Below are 22043 nucleotides of genomic sequence, written 5' to 3'. Positions count from 1 at the left end.
AGTTATTTCATACAGCTGATTGCTGTAATATTGTACCGTTTTTTAAATTTCTCTAAGATCTCCGGAGAGTTTAGAGGAATCTGGGGTAATCTCTAAAAATTGAGAGTTAGAAATCATTTATCTCTATCTCTTTAAAATTAAGAGCATAAATCACAACCTGTTGTAAGTAATCTATTGTGAATAGATTAACTTGTTTATAGGATTTCATATGAATAAAATCTTCTTGATTCAAACCTTCGTTTGAAGTCATCTTTTGTAAAAATCTTTTCCTCAACAAAGAAAAACATGAATTAACAAATAATATTACGTCTGAATAATTAACCTAAAGCTCTGATACCATTTTGCGGATAATTCTTTATACTGCAAATGAGCACAAAATCTCCAGATTCAAGCATAAAACCTTTAAATTTCAAGCATAGATTAGCATAAATCCAGTACAAGAATTAAACATTAAAATATTGAAGTTTTGTGGTCCTAGGGAGTTATAGTAAAGAATCTTTTGGCTAGTGAGTTATAATAAAGTTAGGAAGGGTATTATGGATTTTAGGACAATTCACTCTTATAATAATAATAAATATTCTTATAGGTTTAATATTTCAATATTATCGAAAATATATAGATTGAATATTTACCTAGATTTGTTAATATTTATTGTGTTTAAAAGAGTTATTTTCTTATTAACTTTTTTTTTCCTTGTTTTGTAAGACTATATCTAAGCAATCTTTTCTATTTATGGACTCTCATCTATAAATAAGGATTGTTGCACAAACGAGAGAACACTTCTTCAGACGAGAATTCAGAGAGCATTCAGAGAAAACTCGTGCAGAAGAATTCGAAGATTGCTGAAGAAATTTTATATTCTTTGTTGTTACTTTACTCGTGTTGTTGTGCGTGTTGGAGACATCGAAAACAACACTTAGTGCATAGTATTGTTGAAAGATCTTTATGTTTCTCCAGTTTTGATATACATATTTTGCATCTGATTGTTTTTATTATTCTGATTATTTATGATGTAATTTGGTTTCTCAACTTGTTGAGAAATTTAGTTTTTTTGGGTTTTCGTAGAAATAACTAGTATTTTTTTGTGAAACTAATTTACGATTTTCTGGTGATTATTTGGCACTGAGGCACCCACACAAGTACTAGTTACTTGTGCATAATTATATCTGATTTTATTTGTTTTATTTATTAATTCATGTTTTACTATTTCCGCTGCATGTTGTGTGTGGTGTTGCCAACATAGTAGACAACACGAACTCTATATGAATTTAAGATAGACCGCATTAGTATTTAGTCCTTACATTCTTTAAACCTAGATTATGTGTTAGCTAGCTTATGCTTAATTTAACTGAAATTTAAAAGTTAGTCATATGGTGATTATGATTCCACAAAAATGATTCTAGTGAAAAAGTTAATGCTAAAATCTCTATAATAACTTATTTATCAAACAGTACTAGACTTTTTTATTTTTAGTTTTTCACTTTTGTTTTCAAACACTACCAACTTCTGATTTTTTTTCAATTTTTTATAATATATAAATTAATCATTTCTATAAAAAAAACATAATTTTTTTTGCAAATACTACCTAAATCTCAACTCATATTGTCATGACTCGATCCCCAAGCGTGGCGTCGGCGTTGCTTTCAAATAAATTCAAAAATCCCTCAATAATTTGATAAATTTGAGAAAACAAAGACATTTTTGTTTAAAAAATATATAAATGAGAAATGATGATCAAAATAAACTAAATCTATTATTCCGATTATATAAAGGAGAAAATATTTTTTGTAAACAAAGAAATCATGTTAATGTGAATTAAATTTAAGAATAATGAGAAGATAAGGTAATTTGAAACATGACTTTGATATGTTTAACATGCCACTTTAATCTCATCTCTCGCTCTAAGTAATTTACTATACAAAAAACTCATAGATGGTTTCTTATATATCCCCATCAACAAGACGAAGCACCTTAACTGAAGGTGTAAACACCTTCAAACAAAAACTTACCCCATTCCAAAAGGAGGCACTCAAAGCGGTATTATATGTTGCATTTCCCTTTAAACTCTTTGAATGTTTGCATACATTCCAATAGATTTTTAGTTATATCTACCTCTTCCTTCAATAAGGGCTCCCTTAATAGATATTGAGTTGGAGGACGATAACCAGGGCCAAATTTACCAACCGCTTCTACAAACCTCTTGAAACTATTGTTATCAATTGCATGAAATGCAATACCGGACTCATACACGTACATCAACTCCTTCAATGATAAAAGCATAGGAAGTGAAGAAGTGGTCATAGATGGAGTCCGGTATTGCACGATAGTGAAGCTCTTGATTTTTTAATGTCACTTTAATCTCATCTCTCGCTCTAATTAGTTCAACATACTAAAAAACCCATATATGGTTTTTTATCCTCATCAACAAGACGAAGCACCTTAACTAAAGGTGCAAAAACCTTCAAGCAAAAACTTATCCCATTCCAAAAAAAAGCACTCAAAGCGGTATTATATGTCGTCTTTCCCTTTACACTCTTTGAATGTTTTCATACATTTCAATAGATTTTTAGTTTATCTACCACTTCCTTCAATAAAGGCTCCCTTAATAAATATTGAGTTGGATGACGATAACCAGAGCCAAATTGACCAACCACTTCTACAAACCTCTTGAAACTATTGTTATCAATGTCATGAAATGCAATACCAGGCTCATACACCCATCGAGATAAATATTATCGCAAACTATGTGTTCATTGCTTTCAAAGTGCATCAATAATATTATTTATTTGTTGTTTCGTTTCCCTACTCAATGAGAATCGGGATCAGTAACGGATGCAAATCGTTCCATAGGGCCAAGAGTAAGTGAGTTTCTTCTTGTCCCTAGACTCCCTTATTCTTCCTCATATACTTCAAGAACAACTGCTTCTCTCACCCCAAATTCATTTGATTTTTTTTTTTGCTTCTTCGATTACATTCTTATATTTTTATTTATCTTAGTTCAAAGATTTCGGACACGGGACAACATTTCCCATGATATGGTCAACATGTTTTTTCATCCGATAAATTCCACCACTAAAAATTTTATTACACAACTTATATTTCAACTTATCCAAATTTGTAGGATCCACCAAGTCTGAAAATCTCCATCCATTATCTTTCGAATGATATTTCAAAGATCAATCTCCCGCATTAAATTAGACACCTAAAAAAAATAGTACCCGCCATTTTACTTCACAAATATCACTTCAAGACAATAAATAACATAAAAGATATAATGTCAAAACAAAAAAGACTGAAACTAGACTAATACAAATTCTATATTCAAATCTATAGTTTTAAGAGATTGAATTCAATAATAATTCATATGAAACAAATATGAGATTAATTCAAATATTCAAGCCAACCAAATTTAGTCTAACACAAATTTGAAATTCAAGAGAAAAAAATATAAACCCTAGCCCTAGAAAAACACAAATCTGAAATTTGAGCAAAAAAACTAACAATCTAACATTAGAACATAGTCACATTACAACTTTTCAATGTTAGAATTAAATGATCGCCATTGAATTTGAAATGCTAAAATTAAGTTGTACTTCACAACCCACAACTCACTCAGAAGATTTGAAACTGTGATTGGCAGCGGAACGAGAGAGGCTGGCGACAACGTGAAAGGGGCGGCGAGAGTGGCGGCGGCCGGCGACAAGAAGTTTGAAGATTGAAGACTATCCAAGCTGCTTGGGCTTTCTTTTCTCCCGTTTCTACGTTTCTTCGTTCCTTCTGCTTCTATTTCTCGCGTTTTTCTCTTTTATTTTTTTATTTTTTATTATTTTTTATTACAAAATAATAACCGCCTAGGCGGGCTGAATGAGTGGGTGCCCGATGAGCCAACTTGTGGCTAAGGGCTTTGATGACTCTTTGTATAAACAATCTTTTGTTTAATATAATTTACACTTTTATTAATGGCAATGACTTTATCTTTCTTCATATTGTTATATTGTGATATACTATTGTTGTTTTGATAAAGACCTTGAATATACTATAGTGTATGTAAGATGTGGTAGCACATGGGGATGGCTATCATGAAACACATCTTATAGTCACTGTATATTCTAAACTGTTCCTAGTCGATTGAGCCGTCCGATAATAAGGATAAGGATCGCTCGAGTTTGAGGCTAGCATTTGCGATGCAGAGTACCACGTTTCATTGGTAAGGAACATAGAGATGTTCAAAGCATGCAAATGGATATTCATACGATGAATGATCGAACTACCCTATCCGGACTTTCCAAGTGGTTATCACTTATCGAGTGGATAAAGTCCGCGGTTTTGGTTGTACACCATTAGTCCTTACTACTTGAAACATTATTGAGACTCTATATGCTAGTACTGTGCTTTGACTCGTTTACCGACTCTATTGGGGTCATCAGGTGTCGGGATTGGGTATAGTTACAACACATATAGGAGTCGATGCTTTGTTGTCAAGGATTCACCACATACTTGCGAGTGTGGATATCCTATGCAATCTGAGGAGATATTAGTGTGACGAATCTCTGGCCAGAGTACATGATGTGTTTTAAGAAATGGTTTCTTAGTAGAACATGCGATGTCACTATTTGATCTTCAAGATGTATTGCATAGTTATCGAATCTCGAACGACTCTCGATTTACCAATGGTTGTTGATTCGATCGGGATATATGGATGAAGGGACCGTACTGTACGCTAACCAAAATCTATTGGTTCTTGCAGGCACCATCAGTGATACCTAGGGAATCATGGGGCGATGTTGCTAGGCGCTCTTACCATGATTCGATGGGCAAGTCGGAAATCGTTGTTCCGAGTCACAAGGAGTTGTGAGCCCACGGCTAGCTGTATCCCTGAACCATTGAGGGTCACACAGAGTAATGGATTTTTAATCCCCGTTGAGATAGTTAAATTTAAAGAGTTAAATTTAATGAACAAAGAAGTTGGACTTCTTATTTAAGAGTAGAGGAGTAAGATTTCCTAAAATGGCATAGGGATGGGCATTTTTGGAAATCACTGAATTCGGATTCAGAACAATTTATCTTGACTCTAAAAGATGCAGACATGGTTTCTGTGAACATTGGTGAAATTGGTTTATCAATCTGAGTCACGATGAATTTTATATTAATTTCTGAACATGCGGGCTTTGCTTGTTAGGCTTGAACTTATGATTAATGGGCCCTAAGCTGTTAGCAGCCCACATTATAAATAAGTTATTGCAGTACAGAAATTAGATAACAGAGGTCACAAAATATTTTGAAAACCCTAGCTTTGTTTTCTCTGAAGTGGCCGCCCCCCTCCCCTCTACTCGGGAAAAATCCAGCCTGTGAATTTTGAATTTGCAGTCTGTTTAACGGATCAAATTCGTTAATTCTCTTCGTAGAAACTTCTGATAGATTTTCTAGTGCAATCTATCAGAGGGATTAAATCTCTGTTCGTGGACCTGATTGAAGAACAGTTCGTCCATCAGTTCCTGGGAGATACAACAAGAGCAAAGCAATTTGTTGGTGACCATAATCTCGATTCGAGATTGGAGGTAAAAATTTATAATTGTTATTTAATTTTTACACACACAATTTAATCGTAAAGTTTTGATACCCATTATGGAATCGTTCCATATAAAAATTTTAAACTTCCGTTGCACCGGGTATCAATTCTGATTGATCTGATCGCCGTTCTCCAACAGTGGTATCAGAGCCAGGTTGCTCAGATCAAGCGATTAAATTAATCGATTGTACAAAAATTTTTAAGCCTCGGTTTTTGAAACAAAATAATTTTTTTAAAAATAAATTTTTTTTTTTTTGGGCAAAACACGGGCAGCGATTGGATCGCTGCCCGGGGGGCAGCGAGGGTCGCTGCCCAGCGCAGCGCTAGGCGCTGCGCAGGGCGGCGCACGGCTGCCCAGGGCAACGATCGTCGCTGCCCTAGGGGCAGCCGGGCTGCCCGGCCCGAGCCCTTTTGGGGCGCGGGCGGCCCGGGAGCGTCCCGGGCGGCCCGCGAAAAATTAATTTTTTATTTTTAAAATTAAAATTTTAATATGTTAAAATTCTATTTTTGGTCCGATCGAAAATTGTTTTTGATTGGTCCACGAGGCGTCGGATCGAATTGTTCGAGTTCGAAAATTTTAAAATTGATTTTTGGATATATTTGAATTTTTGGAAAATTTATAGATTTTATCCGTTAAATCAGATTTTATGAAATTAATTATTTTTGGTACAATTGATGATAAGATATGATCTGATGGAAATATTGAGTAAAATATGATTTTATGTATAAAATTGGATTTTATATGTAAAATATGATTTTATTTGATAAAAAGATAAAATATGATTTTGTATGTAAAATAAGATTTTATATATGGAATATGATTTTATCCTTTTAATTTAAATTGTCATTGCATGTTATCCAATAAATTAATTTTGAATTAAATGTTATTGGATAAGGATGATCGATTGCCATGACCAATTTTGTAGGTGTATGTTAGGAATTTACATTTGTTTTTATTGTTGTTGGTTTTATTAATGGGCCTGGTTTATGGCCCAATATGAATTGTCATATGTAATAAAAGTGGGCCTGGTTTATGGCCCGTTCCCATCCCTTGAAATGTATCCCCTACTTGTCATGGTTATTTATTGTAAATACATTAGACTTAGTGGGAGATGAAGATTTGAAGATGGAGGTGGGCCCAGCAGACAATAAAGACAGAAGAAATGTAAATTGGAAGCTCAATGTAATAGGATTGCATTGCATACTGCATATTACCTAGGATTGGACTAAGACTCGTGATTGGCAACCACGGGTCGATTAGAAATGGAATCGATCATCCTATATAATATATGATATTATTGTTGTATGCATGTTTTAGACTAAATTGTGTGAATCCGGCAAGCATACAAAATTTTAAAATGATGAGACAAATTTTCAAAATTAAAATCCCTCATTTTATATGATTTAAAATTGATATCAAAATAAATAAAGGAAATTTAAAATTGTTTAAATGTTCCTACCTTCCATCAACGATCAATGTATGAGATGCTACCCGCGGATACGGTCCGGCTCATATTATTGGGGGGGCCCGTTCGTCGGAAAGCTGTACATTGGATCGACACATGTTGTAAGTTGGGTGGAACTCCCATGGGATCAGCTCATATTATTGGGGGATCCACATGGCGACCGTCCATCACAACTTAATATTGATGGGTCATCTTGACATGTCACAATAAACGGCGTCATATTATTGGGCCCTTATTGGACATGAGGTAAAAACGTGGAGGTTGCTTTGGAAGCAATTGGGCTCTACCTTTTGAAAATTATGGTTGGCTGATATTATTCGGGACCATAGTTTGTCAATTGGACTCCATGTTCTCACTAAGGAAAACAGTTTCCCGTTTTCACTAGAGGGTAGTGAAATCGTTAAAATAGTGGGAGTGAGATTCATAAAATAAATTTCGCCTATTTTATGTCTTAGTAAATTAATTAAACAATCACTGATATTTGTCTGTTTCTTTTCAGTATTTCATAAAGATTAATTCGCGTAATCCACTATTCTCTATCCTCGAACAAAATAAATTGACTGGCGCAAACTATACGGAATGGTTCCGTAAGTTGAAGATTGTCTTGACTTCGGAGAAGATGCTCTACGTGTTAGAAAAATCTCCTCCGAAGGAAGCACCAGCTGATGTAAGTCCGGAAGAGTTGGCCAAACTTGATACATGGTGGGACCATGATATCAAGGCCAAATGCTATATGCAAGCCTCGATGTCTGATGAACTCCAGAGGCGATTTGAGGACACCGTGAATGCTGCTGACATTCACGTACAACTCAAGGAACTTTTTGGGGCTCAATCGAGAGCTGAAAGGTTCGCTACTGTAAAAGAGCTAATGACGTGTCGCATGCGTGAAGGGACTTCGGTCCGTGATCAAGGGGTACGAGTGATTTGGCTCATACAGAAGTTGGTAACGCTTGATTTGGTGTTGGAGCATGAACTCAACGTGGACTTATTACTTCTATCTCTTCCTTCTTCGTTTGACGGATTTGTGGTGAATTTCAATATGAACAAGATAGAGGTCTCCCATGAAGAGATGATCAATATGCTTGTAACATATGAATCCACTTTAAAGAAGGATAAACCGGCTTTCTTGGTGGGCTCCTCTTCTTCTGCTAAGAAGGGGCCAAGTACAAAGGGTAAGAAACGTTCTGCCCCACCCAAGAAAACCGAACCCGAGAAGAAGTACAAGACAAAGGCTTCAAACATGGAAAAGTCCAAGGATGTTTGCCATTACTGCAAGAAGCCCGGTCATTGGAAACGTAACTGCAAGGAATATCTAGAGCAGTTGCGAACTGCGAAGGGTATGTTCTATATTGAAATAAATGTTTCACTTAATACTACTTCTTGGGTATTGGATACCGGATGTGGATCTCACATTTGCAATGATTTGCAGGTGATGACAAGAAGTCGCAGGCTTAGAATGGGTGAGACCCAGCTGAGGCTCGGAAATGGTTCTAGAGTTGAAGCTAAAGCTGTAGGAGATGTTTATTTAACTTTGCAGAACGATTTTAAGTTACTTTTGAGAGATGTTTTATTTGTTCCAGATTTGATTAAAAACATTATTTCTGTTTCTATGCTTGATAGAGATGGTTATTCTTGCAATTTTGTGAATGGGATTTGCAATATTTACAAGAATGAATGTTTGATTGGAAATGGACAACTTGAAAACGATCTATATAACTTAAAATTAAAAGACGTTCCAATAAATTATGTTGATAAATCGGTAACAACAAACAAAAGGAAAATCGATAGTCAAAACCCGGCAAACCTTTGGCATGCTAGGCTAGGTCATATTTCCTCAAGGAGGATGAACAAGCTAGTGGGAGAGGGCATGTTTGATATGTCTGATATTAACGCTCTACCTACTTGTGAATCCTGCCTGAAAGAAAAAATGACTAAATCTCCTTTTAAGGGGAAACCTGAGCATAGTCAAAATCTGTTGGATTTGATCCATACAGACGTTTGTGGTCCATTTAGAATTGGTACTCAATATGGCCACACCTACTTCATTACCTTTACTGATGATTATTCGAGGTATGGGTATTTATATTTAATATAAGTCTGAAGCATTTGAAAAGTTCAAAGAATTCAAGGCTGAAGTATAAAACAAACTAGGTAAAAGTATTAAAGCACTTCGATCGGATCGAGGTGGAGAATACTTAAGTACCGAGTTTTTGGACTATCTGAAAGAGAATGGGATTCTCTCTCAGTGGACTCCTCCTATGACACCTCAACTAAATGGTGTATCGGAGCGTCGTAATCGAACTTTGTTGGACATGGTTCGATTCATGATGAGCTTCACTGAGCTTCCACCTTCGTTTTGGGGCTACACGCTTGAAACGGCGGTGTTGTTGTTGAACAACGTCCACACCAAAGCAGTGGACAAAACACCATACGAGTTATGGAATGGCAAAGCTCCTAAGTATTCGTACTTGAGGATTAGGGGATGTCCTGCTTACGTGAAGCAGACAGTGGGAGATATGTTGGATAGTCGATCCACCTTATGTTATTTTGTAGGGTATCCGAAGAATTCAATCGGATATTATTTCTATCATCCTGCTGAAACAAAGGTGTTTGTTTCAAGGAATGCCACCTTCTTGGAGAAGGAGTTCTTATTGGATAAGAAAGGCGAGATGATGGAACTCGAAAAAATTCGAGAAGAACCCGAAATACAAAATAATGATCCTACACCTCAGGAACCATTGATGGACACGCCTATACTTAGAAGATCCGAGAGGACTTCTAGACCTCCTATTCGATATGGTCTTCTTCTTGAAGGGGATCAAGATGAACCCGATGTTGGATGTGATCCAAGAAACTTCAAAGAAGCAATTTCTGATGCGGATTCAAATTTATGGCTTGAAGCTATGCAGTCGGAAATAGATTCGATGCATACAAACCAAGTTTGGTCCTTAGTAGATCCTCCCGATGGAATTGTTCCAATAGGGTATAAATGGATCTACAAGAGAGAGCTTGGGCCTGATGGTAAGGTATTGACCTACAAGGCGCGGTTGGTGGCGAAAGGTTATACTCAAAGACAAGGAGTTGACTATGATGAAACCTTTTCACCAGTTGCAATGTTCAAGTCCATAAGAATCCTTATTGCCATAGCTGCTTGGTATGACTATGAGATATGGCAAATGGATGTGAAGACTGCATTTCTTAATGGAAACATTAAGGAAGAGATCTATATGACGCAGCCTGAGGGATACACATCCATGGGAAGCGAGCATAAGGTATGCAAGCTTCAGAGATCAATCTATGGTCTAAAACAAGCATCAAGAAGTTGGAACCAGAAATTTGATGAAACAATAAAGGATTTTGGTTTCATCAAGAACCCGAAGAAACCATGCGTGTACAAGAAAGTAGTTAAGGATGCTGTGACATTCTTAGTACTTTATGTTGATGATATCCTACTCATTGGGAATGATGTAGGGATGTTGCAGTCAACAAAGATATGGTTATCAGGTAGATTCTCGATGAAGGATTTGGGTGAGGCATCCTATATTCTAGGGATACAGATCTATAGAGATAGATCTAAAAGAATGATAGGACTCACTCAAGCAACCTACATCGACACCATATTGAAACGGTTTTCAATGGATGGGTCCAAGAGAGGACATCTACCTATGTGTCATGGAGTTTCTCTATCCAGGTCTATGTGTCCCAAGACTGATGAAGAGATAGAGAAAATGACACATGTACCATATGCGTCAGCCATAGGTAGTATCATGTATGGGATGATTTCTACCAGACCGGATGTAGCATTTGCTCTGAGTGTCACGAGCAGATATCAAGCTAATCCCGGTCAAATGCATTGGAAAGCCGTGAAGGACATTCTTAAGTACTTACGAAGGACTAAGAATATGTTCATGGTATATGGAGGAAGAGAACTAAAATTGGAAGGCTATACCGACTCTAGCTTTCAAAGTGACGTGGATGACTCGAAGTCAACCTCTGGATTTGTGTTCATGCTCAATGGCGGTGCTGTCTCTTGGAAGAGTTCCAAGCAGGACACCACAGCGGATTCCACCACTGAGGCAGAATACATTGCAGCATCAGCTGCTGCTAAAGAGGCCGTTTGGATGAGGAATTTCGTCCAAGAGTTGGGCGTCATTCCTGAAGTTGTTGGTCCAGTCCCGGTGTACTGTGACAACACGGGTTCCGTTGCTCAGGCAAAGGAACCAAGGTCTCATCAAAGATCCAAACACGTACTGAGGAAATACCACATCATCCGGGAGATTGTGGAAAGAGGAGACATCACTGTCGAAAGAGTGGCCTCTGCAGACAATATCGCTGATCCACTTACTAAGCCCTTGCCAGGACCATTATTTGACAAACATCGCGAAGCAATGGGTCTACGTAGTATGACTAGTTGGCTTTAGGGCAAGTGGGAGATTGAAAGAGTGGGTACCCGATGAGCCAACTTGTGGCTAAGGGCTTTGATGACTCTTTGTATAAACAATCTTTTGTTTAATATAATTTACACTTTTATTAATGGCAATGACTTTATCTTTCTTCATATTGTTATATTGTGATATACTATTGTTGTTTTGATAAAGTCCTTGAATATACTATAGTGTATGTAAGATGTGGTAGCACATGGGGATGGCTATCATGAAACACATCTTATAGTCACTGTATATTCTAAACTGTTCCTAGTCGATTGAGCCGTCCGATAATAAGGATAAGGATCGCTCGAGTTTGAGGCTAGCATTTGCGATGCAGAGTACCACGTTTCATTGGTAAGGAACATAGAGATGTTCAAAGCATGCAAATGGATATTCATACGATGAATGATCGAACTACCCTATCCGGACTTTCCAAGTGGTTATCACTTATCGAGTGGATAAAGTCCGCGGTTTTGGTTGTACACCATTAGTCCTTACTACTTGAAACATCATTGAGACTCTATATGCTAGTACTGTGCTTTGACTCGTTTACCGACTCTATTGAGGTCATCAGGTGTCGGGATTGGGTACAGTTACAACACATATAGGAGTCGATGCTTTGTTGTCAAGGATTCACCACATACTTGCGAGTGTGGATATCCTATGCAATCTGAGGAGATATTAGTGTGACGAATCTCTGGCCAGAGTACATGATGTGTTTTAAGAAATGGTTTCTTAGTAGAACATGCGATGTCACTATTTGATCTTCAAGATGTATTGCATAGTTATCGAATCTCGAACGACTCTCGATTTACCAATGGTTGTTGATTCGATCGGGATATATGTATGAAGGGACCGTACTGTACGCTAACCAAAATCTATTGGTTCTTGCAGGCACCATCAGTGATACCTAGGGAATCATGGGGCGATGTTGCTAGGCGCTCTTACCATGATTCGATGGGCAAGTCGGAAATCGTTGTTCCGAGTCACAAGGAGTTGTGAGCCCACGGCTAGCTGTATCCCTGAACCATTGAAGGTCACACAGAGTAATGGATTTTTAATCCCCGTTGAGATAGTTAAATTTAAAGAGTTAAATTTAATGAACAAAGAAGTTGGACTTCTTATTTGAGAGTAGAGGAGTAAGATTTCCTAAAATGACATAGGGATGAGCATTTTTGAAAATCACTGAATTCGGATTCAGAAAAATTTATCTTGACTCTAAAAGATGCAGATATGGTTTCTGTGAACATTGGTGAAATTGGTTTATCAATCTGAGTCACGATGAATTTTATATTAATTTCTGAACATGCGGGCTTTGCTTGTCAGGCTTGAACTTATGATTAATGGGCCCTAAGCTGTTAGAAGCCCACATTATAAATAAGTTATTGCAGTACAGAAATTAGATAACAGAGGTCACAAAATATTTTGAAAACCCTAGCTTTGTTTTCTCTGAAGTGGCCGCCCCCCTCCCCTCTACTCGGGAAAAATCCAGCCTGTGAATTTTGAATTTGCAGTCTGGTTTAACGGATCAAATTCGTTAATTCTCTTCGTAGAAACTTCTGATAGATTTTCTAGTGCAATCTATCAGAGGGATTAAATCTCTGTTCGTGGACCTGATTGAAGAACAGTTCGTCCATCAGTTCCTGGGAGATACAACAAGAGCAGAGCAATCTGTTGGTGACCATAATCTCGATTCGAGATTGGAGGTAAAAATTTATAATTGTTATTTAATTTTTACACACACAATTTAATCGTAAAGTTTTGATACCCATTATGGAATCGTTCCATATAAAAATTTTAAACTTCCGCTGCATCGGGTATCAATTCTGATTGATCTTATCGCCGTTTTCCAACACGGGCGAAGCCCCTAGAAAACGAAGCGGTGGGCAACCACCCACCGCCAGATACCTCATTTTAGAACACTTGTAAATTTGATCATGAGTATCACTAGGTGTGTCAAATTTTGGATAAAGCCGAAAAATCGAAATCCAAACCAAAAAACTAAATACTGAATTGAACCGAAAATCGAATTTTGAAATTAGGATATAAATATTAAAACCTATATTTATTTTGTTCGATTTCAGATTATATATGTCAAAACCAAACCACCGAAAAAACCGAAATTTAATTAAATTAATAAATTTATTTATATTATTTATTTTATGAGATGATATTTAATGAATGATGGATTATTTATAATAATTTTTAGTTGATTATTATTTATTTAAATCCTTTACACTTTGAATTTAAAGTTTTTACAAAAAAAATCATTTAAAAAGATAACATATTATATTTTAAAATATATTTATATTATTAATAAAATAATTTACTCAAAACCGAATTAATTGACCGAAATAACCGAACCGTTTTGGTAGAAAACCGAATCGAACCGGAGAAAAATAGTTCGATTATCGGATTATATATTTCTAAAATCGAAAACCAAAAAAACTTAAACAAAAACGAAAACTGAACCAAACGATAAACACCATCTATCACATTTTCCATTCCTTAAAAAAATTCTCGTCCTCGATTTTTATTTCTAAATTTTTATTCAAAAAATACTCGAGGGTTCCTTGCACATGCAATGCTTGTATTTATCAAATTATCATATTAAAAAATAATTTATGATAAAAGTTGTTAATTTTTTTTAAAAAAATAACAAACCAATCTCAAGCAGGTAATATATGTAAGAGTTAGTTTTTAAATTTTTAAATTAAAATATGTCAAACATAAAATATAAAATTGTGAAAAAATTGTATGAAAATAAATTGAAATTGAAAAATATTTTATTTATTTATTTATTCATTAGATAAAATTATTTTTAAAAATTCACATAAAAATACCAAAAAATAATTACTATAATATCCTCTTATTTTATTATATAGTAATTGATATTTACCCCTGTGTTTTCTTTAATATAAATTCTTAAACAATTTGTTGTGTATATATATGTACGCTGTACGCAGCCATCTGTCGCTTATTCAGAACAATAAACCAACTCAAATGTCAACACCTGTTTGATCCATCTTTTTTTTTTTTTTTTGGATATTCCGTTTGATCCATTTTGAGCATAAAGGAAAGAAACAGCGGTTAAGAATGGGATCCATTTTGAGTTCAAGCGTGAGCAGAGAGGAGATACAGATGGCTCTCGCCAAAGCTAAGCAGATTGTTGCCTCCAACCCTGTTGTTGTCTTCAGGTTACAATCCCTTTTTTGTATATTTCTCAGCGATTCTTGAATTTTTATTTTTATTTTTAAAGGAATGAATTTGATGCCTTGGTGATCAATTCAAAATGGGTGGTTAAAACTATGAAAATTGTGCAGTTCTAACGATTGTGGTTGCGAATTTCCTGTTCGCAGCAGTTATTTCTTGTTTGGCCATTCAAGATTTTGAATTTTTTTTTTATTAGAGCTTAATGATGAAAAATGCTTATATGAGGCGATTTGGGTTTTTGAACTCTTGACAAGGGATGGTTCTTGATTTTTGCAAAACTCCAACTTATTGTATTGGGACCTCTTTTCATGATAGAATCGATTTTTTTTTTTAATCACCACGAAAGATGAGGATTGGAGGCAGAAAACTGAATAATTGTATGAAATATTATGTGCATATTGATGGAGAAACCGATGATCCTGCAGCAAGACTTACTGTGGGTACTGCACGAGAGTGAAGCAGCTGTTTTCCCAGTTACAAGTAACTTATAAAGTGATTGAACTTGATCAAGAAAGTGAGTATATAAAAACACTATTTTATACTCCATTTTCGTCATTTAAAACCATAATGTTGGATTCTTGATCATCTTTTGATTCTTCTCCAAGGCGATGGCGACGCAATTCAAGCTGCGTTAGCAGAGTGGACGGGGCAGAGAACCGTCCCCAATGTTTTCATAGGTGACAAACACATTGGCGGTTCCGATGGTAAGTCCGAATAGAAACATGATTCTTTTTTTTTCCCCCCCTTTTTGAAGTGTAATCCGAGCTTGTTATGATCGGAATATTTTCGTTTTGATCTTTGCACTTGCAGTGGTGCTCGAGAAACATGAGCAAGGGAAGCTTGTTCCTATGCTGTCTGAAGCTGGTGCCGTACCAAAACATACTATTCAGTAGTAAATATGGATATGGGTACCAGAATTATATGTTATGTCATAACTTGTATGTCGAATGTTAAGAATAAATAAACAGCTATCTTATCTGTGTTTATGAAGATGAATAAACACTAATATCGATTTTATGCGAACCCCATACTGATACAACACTTCGTTTGAAGCAAGCCAAAAACCTGGCGTACCTCTAGTCCATACATATTACTCATATCCAGAAGATTGATATTATTCTATGATTAGGAACCTTAACTGTAGATTTCATCAAAAAGTAAATAATTATTCTAAGATGAATGATGATATGTAACATATATTATTTGAAGAACCAAAAGATCGCCACATTTATTGAAAAAACCAATAAACTGGTTATGCTGCGCATTGATTTAACATTTCCCACTCATGCTGGAGTTGGAGCTGTGTTGAGCGCTGTTTCTTTCACCGTCTGTAACAAAACAAGGGCCGTCAATTAGTCTTATGCTCCAAAGAGCAGAGAAATCACTCCAAAGAGGGGAGGGGATATATTATGCTTGGATAGATGAATTTTAAATTCAATGATTTTAAATTCATTGACTTTCTTATATTGACAAATTGCAGTAAATTTCAAATTCTGCGACTTTACTAGTAATTATGATGAATTTCAAATACGACACATATACATATCATTTGAAATACCGATCCAGTCTTTCATCAAATCAAATCCATGAATATAAGTACAACACAACTTCGGTTGGTTTCATTTTCTTACATTTGATGTATGTATCCACATGTCAAGAGTCTGTAGAGCTTTCCCAGATGAATGTACTTTTCGAGCAACTTCGACCCCTTCGGACAGATTGTTTACACGTCCACTTACCAACAGAGCAGCGGCTGCATTTAGCACCTGTTCCATGTTACAAGGTAAGGAGTTTTGCCCCACATCTCAGATAGAACTCAAGTCATACAAGGATATAAACGAAAACTTTTTTATGCATCCAATTTATTCATCTACAACATGCAAGAATCAACTAAAAGAGAAAATTTACCAGGGCATCGGCGATGCTACCCTTTTCTCCTGATAGCACACGACGAAGTATGTCTGCGTTGTATTCTGGGCCTCCACCTCGCAAACTTTCCAGAGTGCATCGAGGTATACCGAAGTCCACTAAAATAATAATATCTAGATCAGTGGTATCCTGCTGAATATTCAGTCTCTAGAAAACAAACAAAAGATTCTTACATGGATCAAACAAGAACTTTTCTATTTTATCCGGGGTGACATCAAGGACTAATCCAGGCCCTGTTGAGTTATACAAAAAAATATCCACGCAAAATTGCAAATATTAAGGGATGGAATCGTTTCAAAATGGATGCCATGCTCATAGGACAGGTAACAGAAGTGGATATCTTACCAAGAGGACTCATCTCGTCCAGCCCTTCAGAGTGAACTACCAATGCTCGTTTCATACCAAATCTCTGGAGTGCTTTGGCCATTTTTTGGACCTAGCCAACGATAGGAAAATTGTATCTCATATTGGAAGCTTCGCATGCCCAAACATTGATCGGAAGTGAAGAGAATATAAGTTTCATAAACAAGTTCAAATTTAATAAATAAAACATAAAACTCATAGCTTAAAGCAATCGAACTCACAAGATCTTCTTTGTATACCCCAACAACAGCAAAAGGAACCCGTGCTGGATTCAACATGGGCCCTAGGATGTTGAATACAGTCTTTACTTTAAGCTTTTTTCTCACAGGTCTAACAACCTGCATAGCTGGATGATAGATGGGGGCCATCATAAAGCCGATTCCTGCTTCATTTACGCACTTTTTTACCTCCTGAATGCAATGAAATCAGGCAAGCTATATAACCATACGACGACGACGACCGTGGTTTTCTTTAATTATTATAATGTTTACTAATATGTAAGTGAAGTCTACTTCAGCAGAAACAACTAAATTCTTAAAAAACTTACTAAAAATTATATCAAAGTTAATTATTTCAATCTGGCATCTAGTATCACAGATCGTTATTCAGAATTACAGATATTAATTCCTCTATCCTGAAACTTGTATTTGGATGTGGCAACAATAAAAAATACGATGGGGCCAACAAAATTAATGCTATATTAGTAAGAAACTTCTCTCACCGAATCTCGATAAGTCAGCCATGAAAAAAGTCAAATCATTATGTAATTTGTAACTCTTCTCATTGCACTACATTTTGACACTGAAAAGGAAAGAAATAAACTAAGTGATTGCAACTCTTAACACATGCTTAAATCGACTTTTACGAAATCATGGGCAAGTAGCTGATGAAAGAAAATGCAAAGAGAAAATAATGAGTGATTAACCATCCAATGACTTAATTCAAGACCCGTAATCAGATTATTCATCTGCGCTTACATTATTGTGATCTTGGTTGCTAAGAAAATCAAAAGCTTTTTTATGTTCATCGAATGCTGAGCAGTGGAAATATCGTAAATATTTTTCAATTACATGTCATAAATGAAAATATTTTCCTAATTATAATTTCACATTTGTATTCGATTATATTAAGAAGTTTGATACCCTTGCACCAAATACTTCTTTGACCACATCACTTACTATATAAAGCAACATTAAAGCCCACATTTAATGGTGAAACAAATTACAGTATTACAACTGAACTGACCTCTGGCTCCAAGTTAATTGCAACCCCTAATGACTCGAGAACATCGGCACTGCCACAGGCAGATGAACTAGAGCGATTACCTTGCTGTGATTCAACCATAAAATGAGGATCAGTTTACCACAAGTATCAAAACTAATCAAATACATACAATCATCTATGGGAGATTTAACTAATCTACGGCTGGAATATCCACCTTTGCAACTTTTGCACCACAAGCTGCAGCAAGAATTGAAGCTCCAGTGGAGATGTTCACTGTATTTGCACCATCACCACCTGTACCAACGATATCAACAGCATCATTTAGTCCTTCTACTTTCTTACAGTGTTTAACCATCGCCCTTGCCAATCCAACTACCTGTTAATATTCAGTAAGTAATTTGACAAATGAGAAGACCCTTCCACTGCTATAAATATCCAATAACTGCCTTCTTATCACTGTGGAGTTGTAATCGTAATTAGAAGTTTCTCCTGAGTTGAGAATAATATATTTATCAACGGTATACAAAAAATGGAAACATTCTAGGCTGATATCGTCATATTTTAAAAGCAAGGGAATTATTCATAAATGAGCAAGCTCCGTGCTTCTTTCGAATCAAATGTCATGGTTCTCGTCAATATTTGAAGCATTCAATTGTTGCAGCCTATGTAAAAGTTTCTATGGCAGAAAAATTGCATACCTAATCTACAAGTGTTAGTGTTTCCCAATAAGCTGTATAAGCTTAATACTTAACACAACACTTTTCTTTATCACACTTATGGTTCACTGAGAGGCAGTACCCGCGGCAGCGGGGCAAGTAGGGGCCATAGTTCCCTCCTCCCCCACTCTCCACCTCCCTCTTAAATTTTTTCATATACATAGTAAAAAATAAGGAAAAAAAAATGAGATTCGGTTCTTTTTCAAACAGCATTCTTCACTATCTCATACACCGTTACAGTAAATTTTCAAACAGCAAATCTGCATGACTGCATCATTCACTTAGTTTATGAACAATTCGTATTAAAGCACAGCAAACCCATCGAGAATAATGTAATGCATAGAGCGTGTGCTGACAAGTAGTAATTTTAAAGATACCAGCTCTCCTAAACAACGGTAGACCCAGATAATCAAGGGAGCCTGTAAATTTGAATTTTCAAGAAAAAAAAATAATTTTTTTTTTGAAAAGATAAGGCCATGAACGGGAGTGCCCGTCCTCACACTACTTGAAATATTAACAGACAAAAACATATATTAATCAAATAAAGATGGCAGGCGCTACATGCGCCCCTGCTTGGAAACATTAACAGAAAGAAACGCATATTCTTCGAACAATTAGAAGCGCTTACTTCTTCATAAGTTTCTCCTTTAGCTCTCAACAGGACCAGAAACGCACTAATCAAAGCCTCATCAGCACCATCCAACAAGAAATCAAGTGAGGCCTCCGCTTCACTTTCCGACAAATCTACTCCACTTATCAAACTTTCGATCAGCTAACAATCAATCAATCAATCAATCAATTAAATATTCAGAACATACAAACGAATGCAACCCAAAAAACCCAGAAAAAAGATTTAAACTTTATTATAATTTATACCACACCTGGCTGAAAGAATTTACAGGTGACCCATGTCTGTTTGAATCCGGCAAAACAGATGGCACAAAACTCGAGCGCTTGATATTAAATGAGGCCCGTGAAACAGCATTCTTGACCTCACATTGCGGAATAAAACGGCTAGGAATAAAAGAAGAACACTGAAATCGAGGTGCATAAAGATACAGACGTTGGTGAAGTGAAACAGCCATTTCGCAAGTGAAAATCCGCGCGAAGCCTTCTTGAGTAAACGGCAGCAATAAATTTTTGCTGCAAATATTGTACACGAGCAATCTTGTACAGCTCCAATGAAAATGACAAGTCGGGGAATCGGTCAACCAAAGCATTAATTAGGGTTTTGGTGTTTGGCCACAAAAACGGAAATTTGAGCATAAATACCTAAAATGGGTTTGTGTTCAGTACACAAAGTAAAATAAACTGAGAAAATTGCATATATCATTCCTGTAAAATTGTGTGTTTGTTGATAATCTCCTATAAAATTTTTTTGAGTTTGAAGCACCTTATGATTATAAATATGTAGCATACATTCCCTTCTGACTAAAAAATAACTAAAATGTCATTAATGTTATAATACAATTTAATATTAAAATATATTTCGTATATGACAAATATTATGAAAAAATAATTATATATAATTTTCATAATTATTTAAATAAAATTTGATTATTTTGCTCAATTAAATATAGAATTATAAAACAAAATTAATTTAATTATTTATTTAGATAAGGGTATTTTTGTCAATTTTTAACTGAAAAAGGTGTGTATGCTACAAATTTTGAATCACATGAGTTATTAGCTTAAAAAAATTTCATAGGGAGTTATTAGCAAACTCGTGATTTCACAGGGGTGATATATGCAATTTTTCCAAATAAATAAGACTGCACTCCTTTATGATCAAACTTCTTTTTATTAGCTCCCTATTTCATATTTTCGGGTTAATAGCATTCGGATCCCTTGTGAAATTTTTATATAGCACAAAATCCCCTATTAAAATATAATTAGCTATTAAGTCCTTCAATTTTCAAAACATAAGCTGAAAACCCCTCGCGCCAAAAGTTGTGAAAACAGGCGCCTCAAATGCAATTAATCATGTTTTTTTGACTTTTTATTAACTTAAATGACATAAATACTCTCAAATCTTAAATATAATATTTTTTTGATGGATTTGTCTTTATCTTCCAATTTCTAATCAAATATGTTATTTTTATTATTTCATAAATTTGTAAAAATATGTAATAAAAATAATAAATATTATTATTAGTGATAATAAACTAAATAAAAATAGTAATATTCAAACGAATAATAAGAATTGTAATATGAAATTTAGTAATAATAATGTAAAATACTGAGTAAATGATAATTGGTAAAAAAATATCATTGACCTGAAATTTGAATTAAAAATTTAAAAATTCAATTGGCATATTAAATATATTTTAATATGATTGATTTTTGTTATTGAGATTTTCATTATTTTAAATTATTAAATTTTTATATATCATGAATTTTATTTATTTAGTTATTTTATAAAAATTTACGATGAGAATGCTTTAAGATTGCGTTTGGACGAAAGAATTTGAAATTCATCGATTTTGATTTTATTTATAGTTAAAAATGAAAGAATGGATAAAATTTTAAATTCATACAATACCTATTGACACATTAGTTATGTAAAGTAGAATGAATTTCAAATGAATTCATTGTTGGGTGGACTTGAAATTCATCCTAAATTAACATGAAAAATTATATAAACATTAAAATAGTGAATTTGAAATTTATGGTGTAATTTTTCTAAACAAAAAAATATATTTGAAATCTTTCCATCTAAACCCAACTTAAGCTTAATTGATAAATTTGTTTTAGATTTTAACAATATAAAATCAAATTACACTCGAATACCTTGATCCTAATATAAGGAGGAACATGAATGATCAAATCATGTTAAATCTAATATTATGTTATAAATCATGAGAGAAATAAGATATACGAATAGAGAGAATTCATAAGAGAAGAAATAATCATATGATTCAATACTAAGGTGCAAATTTTATTGAACTCCATCATCCCTATTTATAGAGAAAATTATAGAATACAAATTTTTACATATATTATCTTTACATATTTATCTTCATCACAAATCTTCCAAATCTACCTAGATAAAGACAATCATCTATAATAACAATATATTTATAACATATTAATTTATTTAAAATTATAAAAAATGAAATGTTCCTCAATTATATTT

At 34.8% G+C, this 22043-nt stretch overlaps 2 protein-coding genes across 3 annotated transcripts; one reads left to right on the top strand and one right to left on the bottom strand.

Annotated features, from left to right (window-relative positions):
• Positions 1–14434: 14434 nt before the first annotated feature.
• LOC140880740 (glutaredoxin) lies at positions 14435–15654 on the top strand. Its single transcript, XM_073285437.1, has 4 exons — positions 14435–14659; positions 15101–15189; positions 15281–15379; positions 15486–15654. Exons 1-4 carry the CDS (start codon positions 14559–14561, stop codon positions 15566–15568), a joined length of 372 nt encoding a protein of 123 aa, XP_073141538.1. The 5' UTR covers positions 14435–14558; the 3' UTR covers positions 15569–15654.
• A 117-nt stretch (positions 15655–15771) lies between these two features.
• On the bottom strand, positions 15772–20118 carry LOC140880739 (anthranilate phosphoribosyltransferase, chloroplastic-like). Of its 2 annotated transcripts, XM_073285434.1 has the most exons (10): positions 19789–20118; positions 19536–19679; positions 18406–18567; positions 18213–18296; positions 17189–17377; positions 16950–17040; positions 16778–16837; positions 16584–16702; positions 16307–16441; positions 15773–16003 (listed from the first exon to the last, which is right to left on the bottom strand). In XM_073285434.1, the coding sequence occupies exons 1-10, from the start codon at positions 19990–19992 to the stop codon at positions 15959–15961; spliced, it is 1233 nt and encodes a 410-aa protein (XP_073141535.1). In that variant the 5' UTR covers positions 19993–20118; the 3' UTR covers positions 15773–15958. The 2 variants fall into 2 exon arrangements, with proteins under 2 accessions (XP_073141536.1, XP_073141535.1); XM_073285435.1 differs by lacking the exon at positions 17189–17377 and having other exon boundaries at positions 15772–16003.
• Between the last annotated feature and the right edge of the window lie 1925 nt (positions 20119–22043).

Source organism: Henckelia pumila, chromosome 2, assembly GCF_033568475.1.
Source record: "Henckelia pumila isolate YLH828 chromosome 2, ASM3356847v2, whole genome shotgun sequence".
NCBI classification, from domain to species: Eukaryota; Viridiplantae; Streptophyta; class Magnoliopsida; order Lamiales; family Gesneriaceae; genus Henckelia; species Henckelia pumila.
This window is presented reverse-complemented; position numbering and strand designations above follow the sequence as displayed.

Bases quoted from the DNA above. Each gene is read 5' to 3' on its own strand.
- LOC140880740 (XM_073285437.1), top strand. From the start codon at position 14,559: ATGGGATCCATTTTGAGTTCAAGCGTGAGCAGAGAGGAGATACAGATG. The intron at 14,660-15,100 runs GTTACAATCCCT...ATGATCCTGCAG, and splicing joins AACCCTGTTGTTGTCTTCAG to CAAGACTTACTGTGGGTACT. The intron at 15,380-15,485 runs GTAAGTCCGAAT...TTGCACTTGCAG, and splicing joins ACACATTGGCGGTTCCGATG to TGGTGCTCGAGAAACATGAG.
- LOC140880739 (XM_073285434.1), bottom strand. From the start codon at position 19,992: ATGGCTGTTTCACTTCACCAACGTCTGTATCTTTATGCACCTCGATTT. The intron at 17,378-18,212 runs GTCAGTTCAGTT...CATTGCATTCAG, and splicing joins CAATTAACTTGGAGCCAGAG to GAGGTAAAAAAGTGCGTAAA. The intron at 17,041-17,188 runs GTGAGTTCGATT...ATCGTTGGCTAG, and splicing joins GGGTATACAAAGAAGATCTT to GTCCAAAAAATGGCCAAAGC.